The sequence below is a fragment of the Sphaerodactylus townsendi genome, linkage group LG03 (genome assembly GCF_021028975.2).
Source record: "Sphaerodactylus townsendi isolate TG3544 linkage group LG03, MPM_Stown_v2.3, whole genome shotgun sequence".
Classification (NCBI taxonomy): Eukaryota; Metazoa; Chordata; class Lepidosauria; order Squamata; family Sphaerodactylidae; genus Sphaerodactylus; species Sphaerodactylus townsendi.
Window position 1 is genome coordinate 83,125,385 of NC_059427.1, and position 19,965 is coordinate 83,145,349.

Below are 19,965 nucleotides of genomic sequence, written 5' to 3' on the forward strand. Positions count from 1 at the left end.
CTGCCCTGGAGAGAAGGCTCATTGGGGCCAACAACTTCCAGGATGAAGACTGGGGGCAGAGAAGGTTGGTGGATGAAAAGGAGAGAAGGCAAGGTGAGAAAATGTGGGAGCTGCCAAGAGGATGTAAAAAGAAAAAAGCACAGGGAAAGGGATACAGGCAGAGGTGGGATCCAACCAGTTCTCACCACTTCTCTAGAAGTGGTTACTAATTTTTTTCTGAGAAGGGGTTTCTCAAGCAACCTCCCTGCCCAATAGGGACTGGAGGTGCATGTGTGCGGCAGCACCACTGTTTGAATCCCACCACCATCGGAACCTGTTATTAAAATTTTTGGATTCCACCACTGGATACAGGGGCAATGAAGTGTTCCTATAAGTCCTTGAGAGTTCCTCATGTGTTTTAATAATAAACACTTGGACCAATTTTATATAAGAACCTTTTCTCTAATTTTTTCTGTGCAATTATCATTTTTGACTCACTTGTAGTTAATTTATTTGTTATGCCTAACAATTGAAGAAGTCTTAGAATGGAAAGCTGGAACAATCTTACACTCAGATTTTCCGTATGTGAAAGGATTGGCAGGACTTCACCTTCTAGTTCATCTTGCATTTTTAAAATTTCCTGTTGAATCTCTGCACTGTATTTTATTTGCTATTCTACTTGCTATTGAATTAATATGATTTATTGATTATTTCAAGATACCTTGGTATTTTTATTTATTTTATTGTAAGTCTCTTTGGGGAAAATTTATGAAGCAGCAGCTAAATAAATGATAATAAATTAGATTAGACCTAGTGGAAAATTTCCATGAATTGAAGGGGAGGGAATTGTTTTGGGGCCTGCTGTGGAAGGAAGAAAAGTTGCTAGAAATCCCTTCCATCAATGGCAATTTTGTGCAGGGTCTCAAACCCACTATCTCCAGTTCATGGATATCACATAGCAGCATGAGAACTGATTCTCTGTAGCAACAGAAGAATAAATTCACCATGTAAACATGATGAGCAACATGGATCTTTCCCATACGTAAGTCATCTAGCCAAAAGGAAGGACAGTATGGATTGATCAGGAAGGAACCATCTCTTTAGCCCTAATTAACTGGTTCCTTACTGAAAAAATTGCCAGGACCATATGAGATCATAGGTGAGTGGTTTCTGTGCTGATACTGGTAAGGTATGAAACCTCATCAGACTTTTCCTCCAGTTTAAAGTCATGTGTTACTTATCTTGAGTCTGTTTTTCTTTCCAGCTGAACTCCTGTTATTTAATGGTTTTATAGCCTTTGTTTTAAAATGAATCCATAAAAGTGTTTTATTGATCAAATTAGCAAGGGACAAAGCAGCTCTTCTGAATGCTGAAACCAGGGTTTATTTGTGCTTTTGAATATAACAATTAGGGTTTATTTGACTTGTCTAATAAAAAGCCTAATAGTTTACTAAAATTTCTGATAGGAAAGAATAAATGCAAGTAATGAGCCTAATTAGAAATATAATGCAATATTGAGAATCCCTTCTCTTCTGAAATGTTTTTGTTGTTGCTATATAGCACAAACGTTGCATGTTAAAATAACTGAGTTATTATCCTTTTCTAAAGATCCAAGTATATGGGAAAAAAGGTTTATGAACAGACAAACTACTGCAGAATAAAATATACAAATCTAATCTGAACTGCTTGTGTAAGAAGTTGCAGATCTGACCTTGCAGAGCTTTACTGTTTCTCATTTGTATTATTCTCAATAAGCCTGAATGTATACATATTTTATGATGTTATTAGACTGCTGCTGTGCAGGTGGAGGGATAGGGGGAGAGGCAATTTCATCATACCCGTTTGCATTCGCTAAAGTAGAAAGCTGAGTTGTGTTGCAATCTCATCTTTTGCAGTTGAATTATTAGAAAATGGATAACAGTGCTGCTTACTGCCAAGCAGGTCACAGATGAAAAGTTTATATTTGATCGTTTTGCTAAATAAAGTCAACCTGGTTCAGCAAGGGCATGCTACCCATGAGATTAGGTTTCTGTATATTGGTCGCTTCCTAGATTTGGTCCCCAGTGGAGAACTGAGTGCTACACATTTGGTACCCGATTTGACTTTGAGGACTCCTCTCACTAGACGAGGATCTCACCAAACAGAAGGTTGGCACTGTGGAAACCCTAGTGAGCTGTTGTGGAAAACTTGAGTTCTATGTGACACATTTGGATGACCAGGCTTAATGGACCAGTGTCTGTAATGGACTCCTTTTCTTAATTACCTACATAAGGGTATTGGTAGACTATCCTAAAGCAAGTGTGTTATAGTGCACCCTCTACACAGTACCAGTTCAGTTCAAAGTGCTATTACTGCTACTGCTGCTGCCTCCACCCTTACCTGGGGCCTCCTTGCTTCTGAATGCTTTGCTACCCCCTGGCTTCTTTAAAAACTTATTTAAATGCTTTGCTACCCCCTGGCTTCTTTAAAAACCACACAGCAAGATGCTTTATAGTCCCTCTGTTCTTTCATGAGAATTCAACCCAAAATGGTGGCCAAGCTCTCACAAGAGGAAGGAGCCCAGTGAGACTTCAGGAAGCCCTATGGGGCGCTGACTTGCAGCTGTACATTTAAGAAGGTCTGTTGTAGTGAGCAGGCAAGGAGCTGAGAAACCAGGTGAAGCAGTGGAGGTGAGACAAGCAAGGTGAAGGTGGATGATATAGTTGCAGGGGAGATGGGGATGCAGGATGGGAAGCTGGTGAAAGGTGGACAAAATGCTGCTAGCCCCCCCCCCCCCCTGTTTTACCATGTGAAGTTCTCCTTGTGCATCCTGCCACCATGGTCAACAACTGACCAACCTCTGGAATCTTCTTATATTGTAGAAGTCTTATTTTATTGTTAAAGAATTAGGTGGGTCGTTTAAATGTGCCCAAGGGTAAATAGCCAAGGGCAGATAGCCTTGGGTACATTCAAACTAAAAGAAATGTTTAAATAGATAAATAAAACAATAGTTTCTCCACACACCTATTCTTCATATGCGATAAGAAGCTTCCTGTCTGTAAGAATAAGATTATGAATGACTGGCTTATCATAACTGTGATATCAGTCTGTAAATGGCCATCTGGATCCACTTTTACTTTTCCACTAAAAGGGCAGTCTTCCTCCTCTTTGTCCTTTTTCTATAAAGGAGTCTGCAAAGGGTCTAGTGTATGTTAAAAAGATATGTTACGGTACCGTGTTTGTACTGTTCAAGCTGGGAGGTAGTCTAATTGCCTTTTCTGTTGCCAGTTTCTCTGCTTGCGCATAGCAGTTATATATACAACTAGTGGGGCCCGGCCACGCGTTGCTGTGGCAATTGTCCTCATCACAGTCCGCAACCCACATAGATGTCCATGCAGGTCCAATGATCCGCAGCCTAGCCTTTTGGGGTGGTCAAAATGGAATCCCTCTTTCCCTTTTCAATTCACATTGTTATATGGTGGTGTCTTGTTTTTTTAGTATAAGGTAACCCTTTCCATTCCACAACGGAACTGTCCAGAGTGCGAATCTCGCTGTCCCATCAGGCTGGTTGACACACATAGTCCCAGCTTGGGTAAGGCAGAACTGGGGCAAGGAGGCTATCCCAGTCAGGCAGCAGAGGCAGGGTGGTGAGGCGCTCAGATCGAGGCCAGCTCCCTGGGTTCTTAAAGGGCCATGTGCAAAAGAAGCAGAGCCAGTAGTGTTGGTTCACCCTCACCCCGCGGATTTTCTTAGAAGAAAAAGGCAAACTCCAGCTTGCTTTTAGTAAAAGAGAGCTGTGGCGAATATGGATGAGGAAGTGGGTAAGTGGTGGTTGGATGTGAGGGAGGGCAGAGTGAGGTGTGTGAGGAGGAGGTGAATGTGTATCAGAGTATGTGTGTTGTGTGGTAGTATTGGGTGAGGCACAGAGAGTGAAAGTTACCTGCATGTGTGTGTGTGGGGGGGAACCCCACCTGACGTCTCACACGGCAAAGTGTGTATGTGTTTCACTTACACTCGTATTACCTATGTACTGTTTTCAGTGCTCATCTCTGCCCATCTGCGCGAACATTCTAAGCCCTCATACCAAGGCCTCAGGCCACACACAGACAGGCTGCACAAACATTCTAAGGGTGACAGTTAAACACAGCCAGCTTCATGGCCTGGTGTGCCAGGAAAAAGACTTTTACCTGGCTCAGGTATGGACTTTCGGCGATTTGAAGGTCCGATTACCTGCCCGCAACAGAGTGGGACGTCGTGTGAAAATTGGGGGGCAATCCATCCAGCTGTTTCGGTGTTAGGGCATGACTAACAAAGTCACTGTTAGCTTTATATATATAGAGATTTCATTGTAACAGGTTGTGGCCAAAATGAAAGAAATATTCTTCCTTTCGTTTAATTTCCTTTAATTTCCTTCTTTCTGATATCTTCATGCCACCTCTCTGGAGTCTGTCTTAAGATGGCTGTACTGCTTAAGGAGACACTTTCATTTTTTCTTTTCTCTCTTAATGTTTTATTTTTACTGAACTTTTTCAATGTAAAATTAACAGCTAAGCTCCATCTGTTCTAGTAACAAAGTGTGGGGAAATTGTGTTATGGTGAAAAATGCCATCAAGTAACAGCTGACTTACTTTGACCCCATACAGTTTTCAAGGCAAGGTAGTTTGTCACTATCTCTCCATGAGCTAATTCTGAGAGGACTGACTGGCTGAAGCTCACCCAGCAAACTTCACGTGGAAGAGTAGGGATTTGAATCTGGTTCCCTGGATTCCTTTCCTAATTATCCCCAGCATAGAGTTTGAGAAAAAGGCGAACTCTGTGCTGGGGATAATTAGGAAAGGAATTGATAATAAAACTGCAAAGATTGTCATGCCCTTATATAAAGCAGTGGTGTGACCGCACTTGGAGTACTGTGTTCAGTTCTGGTCGCCACATCTCAAAAAGGATATTGAAGAGATAGAAAAAGTGCAGAGAAGGGCAACGAGGATGATTGAAGGATTGGAGCACCTTCCTTATGAGAGGAGGTTGCAGCGTTTGGGACTCTTTAGTTTGGAGAGGATGAGGGGGGATATGATTAAAGTCTATAAAATTATGCATGGGGTAGAAACTGTTGACAGAGAGAAATTTTTCTCTCTTTCTCACAATACTAGAACCAGGGGGCATACATTGAAAATGCTGGGGGGAAGAATAAGGACTAATAAAAGGAAACACTTCTTCATGCAACGTGTGATTGGCGTTTGGAATATGCTGCCACAGGAGGTGGTGATGGCCACTAACCTGGATAGCTTTAAAAGGGGCTTGGACAGATTTATGGAGGAGAAGTCGATTTATGGCTACCAATCTTTATCCTCTTTGATCTGAGATTGCAAATGCCTTAACAGACCAGGTGCTCAGGAGCAACAGCAGCAGAAGGCCATTGCTTTCACATCCTGCATGTGAGCTCCCAAAGGCACCTGGTGGGCCACTGCAAGTAGCAGAGAGCTGGACTAGATCTGGTCTGATCCAGCTGGCTTGTTCTTATGTTCTTGTGTAATGTCTGTCACTCTTAACTACTATATAATGCTGGCTCTCTACTGGCATTATACTGCCCCATTTGCCCAGCTTTGTACAACTTCTGAAAGATTTAAAGATCTTTATCATGATTTCATCTAGCCAAGACACCCAGTTTCCTCAAACTTTCCCTAAATTGCATACTTTGCATTCGGGCCAACATACACTTTGTATTTTCCTTTCAAAAACCCCTTTTGGTTTAGTGTTTTGTAAACATTATTATGTAATATGCCCACTAGTAACCTGTTAAAAGGTTTACTGATTGATGTTTTCTGAAATAACAAAAATATCATGTAGTAATGTTTCACTGCAATTATTCCTAATGTGTCACTTTGGCAAGATATTTTTCTGGCTCCCTAAAAGTGATGATGGGTTCCTGGTGTGAACTGGATTGATGTCTCTCATGAAACTCACTTGGCTCTTGTGCATCAAGAAGAGACCAAACTTTATGGCATTTTGTGCTGTAAAGAGGTTTCCTATCATCACATTCCTTCTCCAAAGACTTTTAAATAGAAGCAGGACTCAAAGAGGCTTTTGCTCATGAGAAAACACAACAGACTTGTAGATATATTAATGGCTTATGTAGTTATGTCCATTGCATAAAGGTTTTCAAGGAGTTATGTAATGCAGCTAGTGAAGTGTTCTTAGCTGGCAAGGTTAGGCTCATGCCTCATCTGCCTCTGCAGTTGGAGTTGCCCATTCTTCCTGATCATCTGTTCGCAAGATAATATATTAAACCTTTCCCTATAGGGAACTGCAGTGGAACACTGTCTGTTTTTGCTGCTGGATGGAAGACCACCTTGAGAACCTTATGTAAGGTGTTCTAAACTCATAAAGAAGGACCAGGGAACAAATCTGCAATTAGGTCTTAAGGGCATGCATTACAAGACTAAAATGTTATTTGAGAGGTATGAAGAGGATATTCTGGTTATAATATTAGGCAGATTCAAACTAGCCTGACAAGGACCTTTGATCTCTGGATACAGGAAACCTAGCTGCTTTGACTAAATTACACAAAGGAAGCAAGTGGCCAAACGATTGTAAATCAGAGAAGTTGAACTACAGGGGGCCAGGAAGTGAAATTTAGCTGGGAACCAAGGGGAGAGAACAAAGGAGATTCTGATCCAGGCTGGGGAGGAGAAGGCAGCTCCTGGACCCAGGTAGCCAAAAGACATGTTTTGGAACTGTGCTGTAGCTGAGAGAAATCCGTGTGTTTTCTATTTTCTCACTTTCAATAAAATCCTTGAAAGACTCAGTGGTTTTTGAGTATCTGGGAAAAAGAATCCAGGATTTACAAGACAGGTGTGTATCCCCTCACTCCTGGTCTTTTGACAAGAGGTTACTAGCCATGGTGACTAAAAGGAACCTCCCTGTGGCAATAAACTCAATAACAGTGCCAGAAGGCAACCTCAGGGGAAGGTCTCAGCATCTGTGCCCTGTTGTTGGACCTCCAGAGGAATTGGTTGGCCACTGTGTCAGATAGGATGCTTTACTGGGTGGATCTCTGGTCTGATCCAGCAGGGATCTTCTTGTGTTCTTATCCTATAATTGTTGTGGGTAGATATTAGTATCAAGAGTTCTCTCAGCAAAATAAATTAGTTGTGGTTAATTAAGTGTGAATCAGGTCACACATATTCAGTTTCCTTAAGCTACAAAATAATTTCTGTTTCAATTTTAAGTGTGTGGAGGAAGTAGCTCAACTCTGTCAGAATATTTTCATTGGAAATATGTCAGGGAAAAAGAGAACAGAATTATAATCAATTAAAGATGTTGGTTCAGAAAGATTCCTCATTTCCCCTACTTTAGAGGTTTGAAGTTTTCATGATTGCATACCTCTGTTCCCACTGGCCATTATTAAAAGTGCAGGCCAATCTAAACATGGCTGGTGCATCAGAAAAACATCCTGGCTCTGCAACAGCTGAAGGAATTAAGTGCCAGAACTAGATATTACATTGGTTTTGATTAGTTAGCATTAGCTTGCTAATTGGTCCTCTTGACTCTTTTGAGCTTCAAGTGCTGCTATGGAACAACAAACTGATAAAGCAGCCAGTGCATCAGCAAGAAAAGTATCAGCATATTTCTTTCAGTGTTGAGTAACAGCATTTTTAGATGATCTTATCACCTACTTAGGAGGGTGAGATCCAAAGAACTGGTTGGAAGTGGTTAGGTTTATGGGGAGGTAGGAACAAGATGCAGGTATACGACTCACCCGGACATTTGAATGTTGTGTTGTTTGGAACATTCTGTGATGGCATAAGGAATGAAAACTAGAGGTTTCTGTGCAACAGTGCAGAATGGAGACAAATGTCTGTCCAACAGAAACTTTTTTTATTTTTCCATATATAAAAAGGAATAATAGAGAAAAAAGAGGAAGAAAAATGGGCTACAGTAAGAACAATCAGAGGATCTGATTGGAATGGAAAATGATCTAAATGGAAAAAATCTATTACCTTCAAAATACAAAAGAGAAGCTCAATACATTAGTTTACCAATTTCTAAGTATTATCATACTCATGTCAATAATTCATTTAAAATTATTTATGATAATGTATATATAATAGAAAGCTATGTATATTAAAGAAACATTAATTTGTGTTCATATACTTCACAATTATATTAGTAAAGCATGAGCTTAATATTAATATGCATAAATAAATAATTAATATAAGATTTGCATTCAACTTTTGGATTATATTCAAATCTATCACAAAATTAGTCAGTTTTTGCTGTATATAAATATTTCCTCATATTATCTTTACAATTATTTTAAATGGGAGTTCTTTCAGATTTCCGAGTAAAGGCAACAAAACTCTTTCTACAGTTAGTAAATATAAAATTTGTTCTTCCTATTGTTGTAATAAATTTAACAAAAAGATACCAACAACATGCTTGTTCCATAACACCTTCATTTTTAAGGCCCATCTAAAGATTAATCTTTGGTCATTCTTAAGGTTTTAGTGTAAATTAATATCCAAAATTTTTGTCTTGTTACAGATCAATCACATACATACACACAAGATCATTATACCATAACACCTTTGATTTTAAGACCTGGATAAAAGTTGATCTCTAGTGTTTTTGGAGTCTTAGTATAAATTAATATCCACCATTTTGTTATCTCTTTGCAAATCCAATACTTATGAAGAAATAAGCCAATTTTTCATATTTTAACAAATCTTTTAACAAATCCATCTCATATATAAAAAAGCAAACCAGCTTATTCTTACCATTCCAACATAAATTCTTGTATTTTTGTTAATATTTTACTAATTGCTATTAAAAATATCTAGTAACATAGTTATACCATAACACCAATAAATTTGGGACCTATTTAATCCTTGGAGTTTTAGAGGGTCTTTGCAAAAATTAGTATCTAACATTTTCTTATCTTTTACAAATCCATCACATATGAAAAAAATGGCCCAGTTTTTTCATATATATATTTTTATCCATTTTCTTGCTTTCTTCTGGAGAGTTGATTTTTGGGATTTTCTGGAGGTCTAGATTTCCTGATGATTTTTCTCTGGAATCTATTCTTGAATCTTCAAAAGAAGCTTCATCTGTGAGACATATTACCAGGTGTTTGTCTTGAGTCACCATTTCTGTAATTGCGTTCGCTGCAGGTAGGGACAGTCTAAAGCAGATTAAATTCTCCAATAGTATGCAGTGAATTCTGAACCAATTCTGCAAGTAGCGAAAAGGTTTTCACCAGTTGTAATGTATTTCTGCAGAATCTTGCCAAATTGGGGTGCTGTGTGGTTTCCGGGCTGTATGGCCGTGTTCTAGCAGCATTCTCTCCTACGTTTCGCCTGCATCTGTGGCTGGCATCTTCAGATCCTCTGAAGATGCCAGCCACAGATGCAGGCGAAACGTCAGGAGAGAATGCTTCTAGAACACGGCCATACAGCCCGGAAACCACACAGCACCCCAGTGATTCCGGCCATGAAAGCCTTTGACAATATATTGCCAAATTCTTTTTTAAAGTCTCTTTTGCTTAATATTTCAGGAGTACATGGTATTTTCCCTTTTCCTTGAACTTCGGAAACATTCAACTCTTACTTCAACATTCTGTATTCTTTTCTCATAACTGTCTGGTGATTATATTCTGGTTGAGTCTGTGTTATTTTTACTTTGTCTAGTATGTTTCTCTGGATTCCTCAATTAATTATTGATGTTAATTCCAATCTAATATTTTGTGACTCCTTCTTTAACTGTGTTCTTAAATTAAGATTCGCTTGTATGAACTCCTGTTTTAAACTCTTGAGATTTTGCCTTATGTTGTTTTCTGATTGACTTGTTTGCAAAGAGAGTAATTGAATCATTTTTGTTAGGCTTGTAAACATTTTTATAATAGTTAAGGTACCATCTTAGAAAATTCACAAGATGGCAGCTATAAAAGTCTTCAACAAAGCTGTAGTAGTTATCTGTTTGTAAAAGGCAGTGGCGGAGTGCCAAGGGAGCGGGGGGCCTGATGCACCAGGCATGTGCCAGTGTGGGGGCATGGTGAGGGTGTTCCGGGGCGGGGCAGAAGCATTCCAGGACAGGGACATGGCAGGGCCACAGGGCACACACGTGCCTCAGCGCAGTTTCCCCTTGCTACAGCTCTGGTAATAGAGAGTATAGTATTATGGTAAACACTGGCCCTTATTCCCACAGTCTTTGGAAAACAGTTTTGGTATGAAGCTGTTTCCAGCCAGGCAACTGGAGACTAGTTTTAATCAAACTTCATCCACTATTTCCATGACTAACTTTCACTTTTGCAAAGGGGTCCTTCAAGTGCTTATGAATAAGTCTAGAACTCCCTCACTGCCAGTTCTTATAACCAAAAGGTCAATCCTAAATGCCCTTAAATCCAAAGATCTTATATTATATGAGCCAACAGAGTTTGTAATCCATTCAGTAGCAAGAAACCCCTAAACAACTCCAGTCCAAAAGACTAAACAAATCTCAAACAGTGGGTTTCTCAAATGCTTATAAATCACTCCAATAGCTTCTTGTATTTGAAAGAAAGTCCACATACCTCAACAAGGGAGGATAAATCCGCTTGGATGTTTTACGTCTGAGAGTCTTCAAATCTGTTTAGTCTTCAAATCTGTTCCAACAACAGCTTTTCTTTCTTTCTTGATATAGATATGGTTTTTTAAAGAAATCCTTCAATGGTCAAAATATTTTTTACTGCAGATCCAAAGGAAAACTTAAACAAAAGAAAATGAAAGTAGGAAACTTAGCAGAAAAGGGGTGGCGGTGGTTGTGAAGGGGCTGTCTCTCCTGCTGAAACACCATGCTTGCATTCACTGATCCTGGATTTTATCACAGCTAGTGGGTCAAAATAAACTCCAGAAGTCCCCTGTATCCAACAGAAACTTGATCTTTTGCAGTCCATAAGCATTTCAATTCATGCTTGTCCATTATCTGAGGCTATTCATTCACACTTCAGGTTTACAGTGTGGTGTATAAAATCAAACAGTAGTCCAGGCTAGACTGATCTTGTCAGATCTCAGAAGCCAAGCAGGGTCAGTCTTGTTCAGTATTTGGGTGGGAGATCACTAATGAGTATCAGGGTCACTGTGCAGAAGTAGACAATGGCAAAGCACCTTTGAATATATCTTGCCTTTTACTCCAATCTTTTTCTGAAAGTCGATTCTAAGTTGGCTTTTTTCTAGGGTGTAATGTTATAATTGGTTTATCTTACCCAGCTGCATCCCACTGTTCAATGACTGGAGTGCTGTCATCATTGAATTATTCCCTCTCAGATTTTTTTAAAAGCCCTAAAATATTGCTATATTGGTGTAGTGTTACAATGATAATTTAATAATTTAAGCAGGTTCTCTGAATTCCCAACTTTCATTTTAAAAATAGTAAATCTCTATCTCCTTCCCTTACAGAGATATAAGGGGGAAAGCATATGTCTAAAAGGGAAGAGGATAGAGATTTTTTTTAAAAAAAGAAAGCTGGGAATTCAGAGAACCTGATATTTTAGTACCATTTAAAAGTGGGTGCTTTGATGCCACCCAGGAAACCACCAATGACAGCTGCACCTTCCCTTGGAAATCCTCTTTATTTACACCATATATAGATGAAAATAATCTGCCCTATAAAAATGTACATGGAGAGCATATGTGTGGACAAACTCTGCTCAAACCAGTGCTTTTGACTGCCACTGAAGAGTGTAAAAAAAGGCCTGACAGTTTTCAGATACAATACTAGCGGCATTGGGCTCTTTCCTTCTATGCATTCCCTTCCTTCTGTGATTGCTTCAGGGAAGAAGGGAGGCTGATACTGTCTCTGAATTGATAATAGGGGGAAGTGTTAAAGAAATACTTTCTGAGCCGTATCTACCCTACCTCCAATAATTCAATTGCAAGGAAATAATTCATTAATTGCAAGGAAAGTAACAGGGGCAAAGGGATATAAATAGTCCATCTTTTAATTTTCTTGTATATTCTTATATGCCATTTTGTTTTCTTCTGTAAAAGCTGGATAATCAAATAAGATATACTGTAAAAGGAATTAACCAAGGAAAACATTTTCCAAAAGCAATCAGAACAGTCCAGATGATTTCACACTGAGAAAGCTGACCTCAGCTTCTCCCAGACAGGAGACAGATGGATAAATATGTGCTGTGTTAGTCAACACAGAGACAGAGAAAATTGGACTTTGTGGAAGAATTTTCATTGCCTTCCACAGCCTTTTTGTATGATACAATCCTCACAGACAGCCTTTAGCAGATTTACAAATGGAACATGCTAAACCAGCCCTATCAATGCATCACTGTATCACCAAGGCACATAGAAGTAACCTTCTCATGGGAGGATTTTGCCACATTAAGGGAACTGAAGATATTTTACAATTTACTGTAAAAGTCTCATACATGATGGACCAAGTTCAGATGAACCAATTGTACTTTTTATATTATGTATCTAACTGATCTACTACCTGACACAAGTTAGGCCATCCTAATATGCATATTGATTCCACAAATTATTTATTTATATATCGTTTTAGTCATAATCTCATGGGATTAAGTAGTTCTGATACTTTTGGGGGGGCTGTCAAGTATCTGAGACTTTTTGGGGGGGCTGTCAAGTCACAGCTGATTTATGGCAACCCCCACAGGGTTTTCAAGGCAAGAGACATTCAGAGTTATTTTGCCAGTGCCTGAATCACAACATTGGACATTCTTGGTGGTCTTCCATCCAAACACCACAGATATCCTGCTTATCTTCCCATATATGATGAGATCAGGTTTAATCCCCAGCACCAACATTTAACAGGATCAGGTATTGGTGGTGTGAAATACCTTTCCACCTGAGATTCTGAAGATAGGCAGCCAGTCAGTGTCAATCTCACTGACCTTGATAAACCTGACTCAGTTGAAAGGCAGTTTCGTGGGTTTGTGTGAAAGTGCTGAAAGCCAGTGTGATGTAGTGGATAAGTGCAGTGGACTTTGATCTGGAGATCCTGCTTTGGTTCCCTACTCCTCCACATGAAGCCTGCTGGGTGACCTTGGGCCAGTTGCAGTTCTCAGTCTCTCAGCCCCACCTACCTCACAAGGTGCCTGTTATGGGGAGAGGAAGCGATTGTAAGCCATTTTGAAACACTTTAAGGTAGAGAAAAGCAGAGAACAAAAAACAACTCTTCTTCCTTCTTACATATCTGTCTCAAAAGCTAGGATTTTATAAAGACTCTCTGTTCAAGCAATATAAGGACATAAATCTTTTTATGCAGTCTAAATCCAAATAAGTTAAATTGAAACTATTTCAAAGAGGATACAGTCAGTAAATAGGAAATTTCCTTTTACAAAATTATGTTATGAAATTGGAATCAATTGGTGTACCTTATTGGGGCCAAATATTTCATACAGTTGAACCTTCATTAAATAAAGTATCAAAGCTTAATCTGAAAAATACTGAATTAAAGGACGATCCCAAAAAGACCCAATCTCTACTGTTTCTTCGTTATAGTTTCAGACTGAGCTATGAAAATTGTCCATGGTATAATTGTTCCTTTTTACTGTGTCCCATAGAAATTAATGGGAGGCATTGAGAACCAGTTCTTCTTTCTGCATAAGTTCATCCAGCTTCCTTCTTTCCAGTAACTGAGAAGGCCTTCTCTTGGATCCTTGATAATGAAGCCATGGTCTTCAGGGCCTCTCAACCGTCTGCTGACTTGAGCTCAAATCTTGGGTGGGTTCATATAGGTGGAAGAGGATTCAAATTATTTAGGGCTTTTATTAAGTGTTCAAATTGGTATATGGATTATATCCAGCTTTCAAAAGGTACATCAGTGAATTTTTTCATAAAATAAATTTCTGGATGTGACTGAAACCACTGTGAAAATGTCTCCTGTTGTTTGATTCAACCTTTGTAACTTTACCTCATTATATTCTTCATTCTTATACAGAAATTATCGTTTAATTAGGTTGTGACCTAAAATATCTTGCTGGCATTTTCAAGAACCCCATTATGAAGACCCAGCATCTCTTCCTTTCTTATATAAGCTGATGATCAGTCAGGTCATAGACTTAGTTCTCATTATTATAGTGCTAACGTTAGCCTTTCTCATTATCAGTGATAATCTATCACCTTTTCATATTTTTTTTCCTGCGAAAATACTGGTCATCCTATGAAGGATATTTTGCATTATGAATACTTTCCCTTTGTTTTTGCTGGCAGTGGGTGTTTAGCCATATGTTTTGCATATATCACCTGCCAAGTGCCTAGATTTGAAAGCTGGTTGAACTGCATAACACTGGTTTTGAAGTTGATTTTTCAGAAAAGCAAGGGAATTATTGCACTTGCTGTTATAGCCATCTCTCTCTCTCTCTCTCTCTCTCTCTCTCTCTCTCTCTCTTCTCTCTCTCTCTCTCTGTGTGTGTGTGTGTGTGTGTGTGTGTGTGTGTGTGTGTGTGTGTGTGTGTGTGTGTGTGTGTGTGTGTGTGTGTGTGTGTGTGTGTGTGTGTGTGATGTTAAAAGTACTTCCCAGGCCCACATTTTAACAGTTTATATGCACATAACAGTCAATTAAGGGCTATTTCCACACAGCACAATTATACCGGGTTACAATCGATATCTTACAATCTGGGTCTATTTTATCTCGGTTTCTCCCTTCGCATGGCTGACCATTTCTGTGAAGGAATCGAGTGAAGACTGGGAAGAAATACTCCAGTTTGTTTCACACGAGCCTGGGTCGTGTTTTGTATTTACACCGCAAGTGTATCTGCACATGCGCAAAAATCTCCAGTGTCCTGCATTCTGATTGGCTGTTATTTTTGGGTGGCGGCTTGAATGAACATGGCAAGTGGCAGCAAAAAACAATGGGGCACAGCATCACATCACATTCCCACTCATGTTCTCATATTTTTGTGGAAAACGAAAGACTCCCACCCCACCATGATATGCACACTAACATTTGGTCCAAAGCACATCTCCCTAGCTATGCACTGCGAGCAACAAGTACATGTAAGAAAAGAAAATGGGGACACTTTGGGACTCCACTCCTGATTAACCCAGGCAAAATGGCACCTGGACAATACTACTAGCAGAAAATGTGCTTGGGGGAACATTTCAAGAAGGGCAGGCTGCAACAGGCTGCGGCTCAGCTGAAAACTGAGTTGAAAACTGACACGTCAAGTGGGGAGACCAGGGGGCAGGCAGCGGCGCAGGGAGATCAGGTGGCTGGGCAAGAAAAATGAACTGGTTCTGCTCCCATGGTGTTTGCACGGTAGTGAGTTCAATGTGGGATTTTTGAAAAGAATTGCTAAATTGGTGATTTTTGAACATCCCAGGATGAGGGAAATATCATGGGAGAACCCCACTTTAGGACTGTGCAAACTTCTTGGCTGAACTGGGATATTTCCCTTTCTCAACCTGGGGTATTTGGACTGTATAAAACAATCAAGCTTATCCTTTTCAAATCTTTGTTAGTGCTTATTTTAAAAGGAATTTTGATTGGTATGTTCTTTCACAATCCTTCTTTCCTCATTCTGACATTAACATGATTGCTTGGGAAAGAGGAAGAACATACACAACTCATCTTAATGCTATTTCCGTATAAAACATTCATGAGTAAAGTTTGTTTTCTCTTGCGGTCCCACAGATATGTGGGCCAGGTCTATCCACTGCTTCTTAATGGGAGGTAGACCCATTCTCCAAGCGGCTGTTATGCTCCTATATGTGGCATCGTAACTACGAATCCAGCTCCCTCTAAATAAAACAAAAAAGGGAAAAAGACATGTGTGGGATTGCCAGGGAAAACAAATGTTATTCATGAACCTTTTACCCATAAATAGCAATAGGATGAGATGCAAGCACAGGAAACCTCCATGGGAAACGAATGCAGCAAATGGTGGCAGCGGGGACTCTAGCTGCAGAAAATAGTGGGTGCAATTGCTGTGAAAATGAAAGTAAGCACTCTAATGGGGGAAGGGAGTAGTAGAAGGTGGGAAAAATAAGACAGCTCCTGCCTGTTCCTGTCCATACAGCCAAACAGGATACGTCTTAAAGATGCCTCCTAAAAAAAAGGTTCACAATTTATCATTGTTGTTTTTTTAAAAAAGCTTGAGCTGAAATAAGGCTTCCTGGGGACGTCTTAGGGAAAAAGCTGTGTGGACTGTGTCATGATATATAAAAAAGAGTGAAAAGTTCACATAAAAGGTCATTTCAAGTTAGCAGAAGGTTTTCCCAACCCTAGGATGGAGACAGTCAGTCTAGGAGCAAAAGTAGCAAAGATTAACCTTTAACATGATTGGTGAATTCAACTGTAATTCTAGACCAATGAGAGGCTGTTGCGTGGGCAGGGGAAAGTATCCCTGATGTATGTATTTGTATATGTTGAGATAGAGACTGAGTTGAGTTCTGTGTATGTTGAACTTTGTTATTGCTGAAGAGTTCTGTATAGTATAATAGTCTTGTATAGACAGACTTGTGTAACCTTGCAACTGCTAAAGTAAAAGCCTTCCTATGGAAAGAACATCTTGTGTGAAGAGTATTCTTTTCCAAGGGTGATAGAAGATTGCAGTGAGGGCAAGAAGACAACTAAAGACTTCTCATCTTACCAGAGTGACTCCGCTTTAAACTCTTCTGATAGACTGCCTCCCCAATACGCCTTTTTTTGCATCCTCGGAAGGTCTTATTTGTGCTGTGCAGAATGGATCAATGATTCTCAAGATGCAATATGGGCATTGCCTACATAGTAGATTTCATGATCCAGTAATATATACTTTCTCCAGTCTGTTGGTATGATATTGCATTGACAATCTAATTCATGTTTTCTTTCAAAAACATGGAGTGAATGATTTGCAGTTTGTTCAATCAAGAAAGGTAGAACGTTTCAGAAATTGTTCTGATGTGCCATGTGGGGAGGATACAGTGCTAGTGGGTTCAGGATTGCACCGGGGGGGGGGGGGGGGGACTCCTTCGTTTCCCCCACTGTGGTCATGAGCCTGGGCCCTACAGGGCTTTAAAATGCCACTCACTGTAGCTTCTTTGCGACTGCAGAGAAAGGGTTGGGTGCAGGGACCCATGATCCCAGTCATTTCAAAACCTGCAGTTTAACCTATACTTTGTGTTATGTTCATGTTTATCCAATTTATAGGCCACCCTTTCCCAAATGTTTTTAGTACAGAGTTTTTAGTACATTCCAAAATATATTTATGCCTACATTTTAGGAGAATTGAGAATTTTCTATAAACAGTTCTTATTCTAAAGAAAGACTCATTTTGAGTTAAATATATTCATTGTAATAAAATAACTTATTGTAACTATATTTTCACATACTTCACAGAAGAGTCAAAATAACTGTTACCTCCAACGTACTGTGGGCATTCAATACGCTGTTAAAGTTAGAGATACTAATGCTGTTTACCTTAGTCTTAAAATAACTGCAGTTTTACTTCAGCTGGGTTTTACATAAATCTTATTATGCACTAGAACTGCACTTTTCACAATTCAATACTATTCTTGCTACATAGATGAGCAGAGCTGAATAAGAAAGCAAGATTTCATCTCTTAAAATGGTGGCATTTCTACTCAAATTAAATGAAATATAAATTAACTTTTTTGTGACATGTAAAGCTTCACCCAGAAGAGGTTGCCACAATCTTCTGCTCAGGCAAGGCATTTCTTTTAGTGAAGCTGATAATTCCTTCTTCCCGCCCTCTACTGCAGCCCACTGATCTCTCCAAAGTGCTGCTCTTGAGAGACAGGGAGCCCCCAGTAGCAGCATCAGAGGCAGATGGACAGCCCGCAGCAGGAAGAGGGAATTGGTGGAAATTACTGCACTTCCTCTGTCAGGAGAAAAATTTAGTCTGGATTCCCGAAGTTTTTTTCAATGTGATACCTAGTAAACTGCCTGCATGTATGCATAATCCCTAATTTCTTTTACAGATGATGGGTAATATGTCTGTGTTTAAATGGGAAGATGCATATTTTATTACTTTCCACTCTTATATGTGCTTTGAACTAATGTCAAAAGTGTAACAAGTCAAGAGTTGCACAACATTAACACTTATTATGAAAATATATTTGTATATTTTTTCTTTTTTAGCATTGTTTTAAAGGTCACTGTATCTGGTTAACTCCAGATATCTTGAAACAAGATGGAAACTGGGGAGCATGGAGTAAATTTGGTGCCTGTTCTCGAACCTGTGGAACAGGAATAAGATACAGAACACGGCAATGTGACAATCCTCAGTAAGTTGAATCTAAATAATTAAATAATTGTCTGTTAAATATTTCTGATGGAAAATATTGGTAAATTATACAGTTTTTGCTGTGAGGGGCTACTTTGGCATTACATGGCTATAAGTGGAGATTCACAAGAAACTTGCAAAGAGGGAGCATTGCCTCACCTTTACTTCATTGCCCCCTCCCCTTCTTAATCTTTTTCTGTCCCTCCAAGGTAATCCCCCTTCTTTCTCTCTCCCCAATTTCTCCTTCTTTCTTTTTTTCTTCCCCTGAGCCCCCTTCTTTAACTTTCTCTTCCCTTCAAATCAATTCCCCCTTTCTCATTCCCCCAATCCCTCTTTCTTTCTTTCTTTCTTTCTTTCTTTCTTTCTTTCTTTCTTTCTTTCTTTCTTTCTTTCTTTCTTTCTTTCTTTCTTTCTTTCTTTCTTTCTCTCCCCTATCTCTCATTTTTTCTCTTCCCCCCAGCATATCCCATTCTTTAACTTTCTCTATTCCTTAGGATCACCCAGCACCTTCTTCACCCTCAGTAATAGAGGGGGGAATGGTTCTCCTACCTGCCCAGCAACTTCCTTCCTTCCACATGTGCATTCACAATGGCATCTATGATTCTTTAGGCAACCTGATATCTTCAGCTACCCTCAGCTTCCCCTCTCTCTGCAAATAAATGGCAGTAGGAACTTTCCTGGCTGCCCACTCAGCAGCTTCCCCCCTCCTACGCACACCCCAACAGCAGTGGAGTCTACTGGCAGTTCCCTCTCCCAGCCAACAGCATTAGCAACCTTCCCATCAGCGTTGCAGCCTCAGGGCAGATGTAAACAAATGTCCTGTATGTATTTCCCCCACTCTTACCATTCTCCAGTTGCTGCTTTTCCCAGGTCTGATGAATTTTCAGACTCTCAGCCCGCAAATTCTCAGACTCTCAGCTGCAGCTCCCCACCCCCACCTCCTTGACTGTTGCAGCTCCCAGATGGGTTGGCAAGTAATAAGTTTTTTTTAAGAAACAAAACACTTTTTTAAAATTTGGGGGGAGTCAAATTACTCAGTTTTTTTAAACTTCAGATTTTTTTTGTCTGCAAACTTGGGAAGTATTCCAAGTTTGAAGCAATATCTGTGAGTTTGCCCCCATGTACTGATTTAAGTATCCATAGGCAGAAAGCACACTTTGGAATTAGATATATAGATTTCATTCTAGAACCTTGGTTGAGAGGAATAATGCAGACCCACTCAGTTGTTTTTACAACATGCTTCTGCTATGTGGACTGGTTTAGGAATTCTATTTTACGCTGCAGATTACTCTTTTTAAGAATATATTTGTGTCCTTTTCACATGGAAAGGCTTTTTTTATGGAAGCTTTGGTGTCATAGCAGCAAAACAACAACAGGACTTCAAAAAACCAGCTTTTCCAGCATTTCCCCTGCTTGAATCTCCATGGCAGCAAATTTCCTCTCCTGCACTTTGTTGGGGAGCAGCTTTTCCAAGATTTTTAAAGCTGGTACCAAATCAATGTACCTGGTTCTCCACATTACTTCATCTATGATACCTCATCTGTGGATGCTTAAATCCACATATTGTGGCCACATTGACAGGATATTCTTCTTTAAACTTAAAGGACCTCTAGTTTTCTAGAAAAATCTGAAACCTTAAAAAGGATGGGGAATTTCAGCTCCCCCCTGAACATTGCCTTCGCAACTGCCTTTTCCTCTTCTGTCCACCACTCTGAGGACATTGTTGGAGGCATGATTATGGCTGGATTAGAAGAAGGAGATTCTGCCCC

General features: G+C 39.7%; 1 protein-coding gene across 1 annotated transcript in view; it reads left to right on the top strand.

Moving 5' to 3' along the window:
- Positions 1-19,965, top strand: part of ADAMTS2 (ADAM metallopeptidase with thrombospondin type 1 motif 2) — a 322,378-nt gene that overhangs the window by 266,188 nt on the left and 36,225 nt on the right. The window contains exon 11 of the mRNA XM_048490772.1: positions 18,052-18,197. Within this exon, the coding sequence (XP_048346729.1) occupies positions 18,052-18,197 (146 nt within the window). The remainder of the gene's footprint in view (positions 1-18,051; positions 18,198-19,965) is intronic.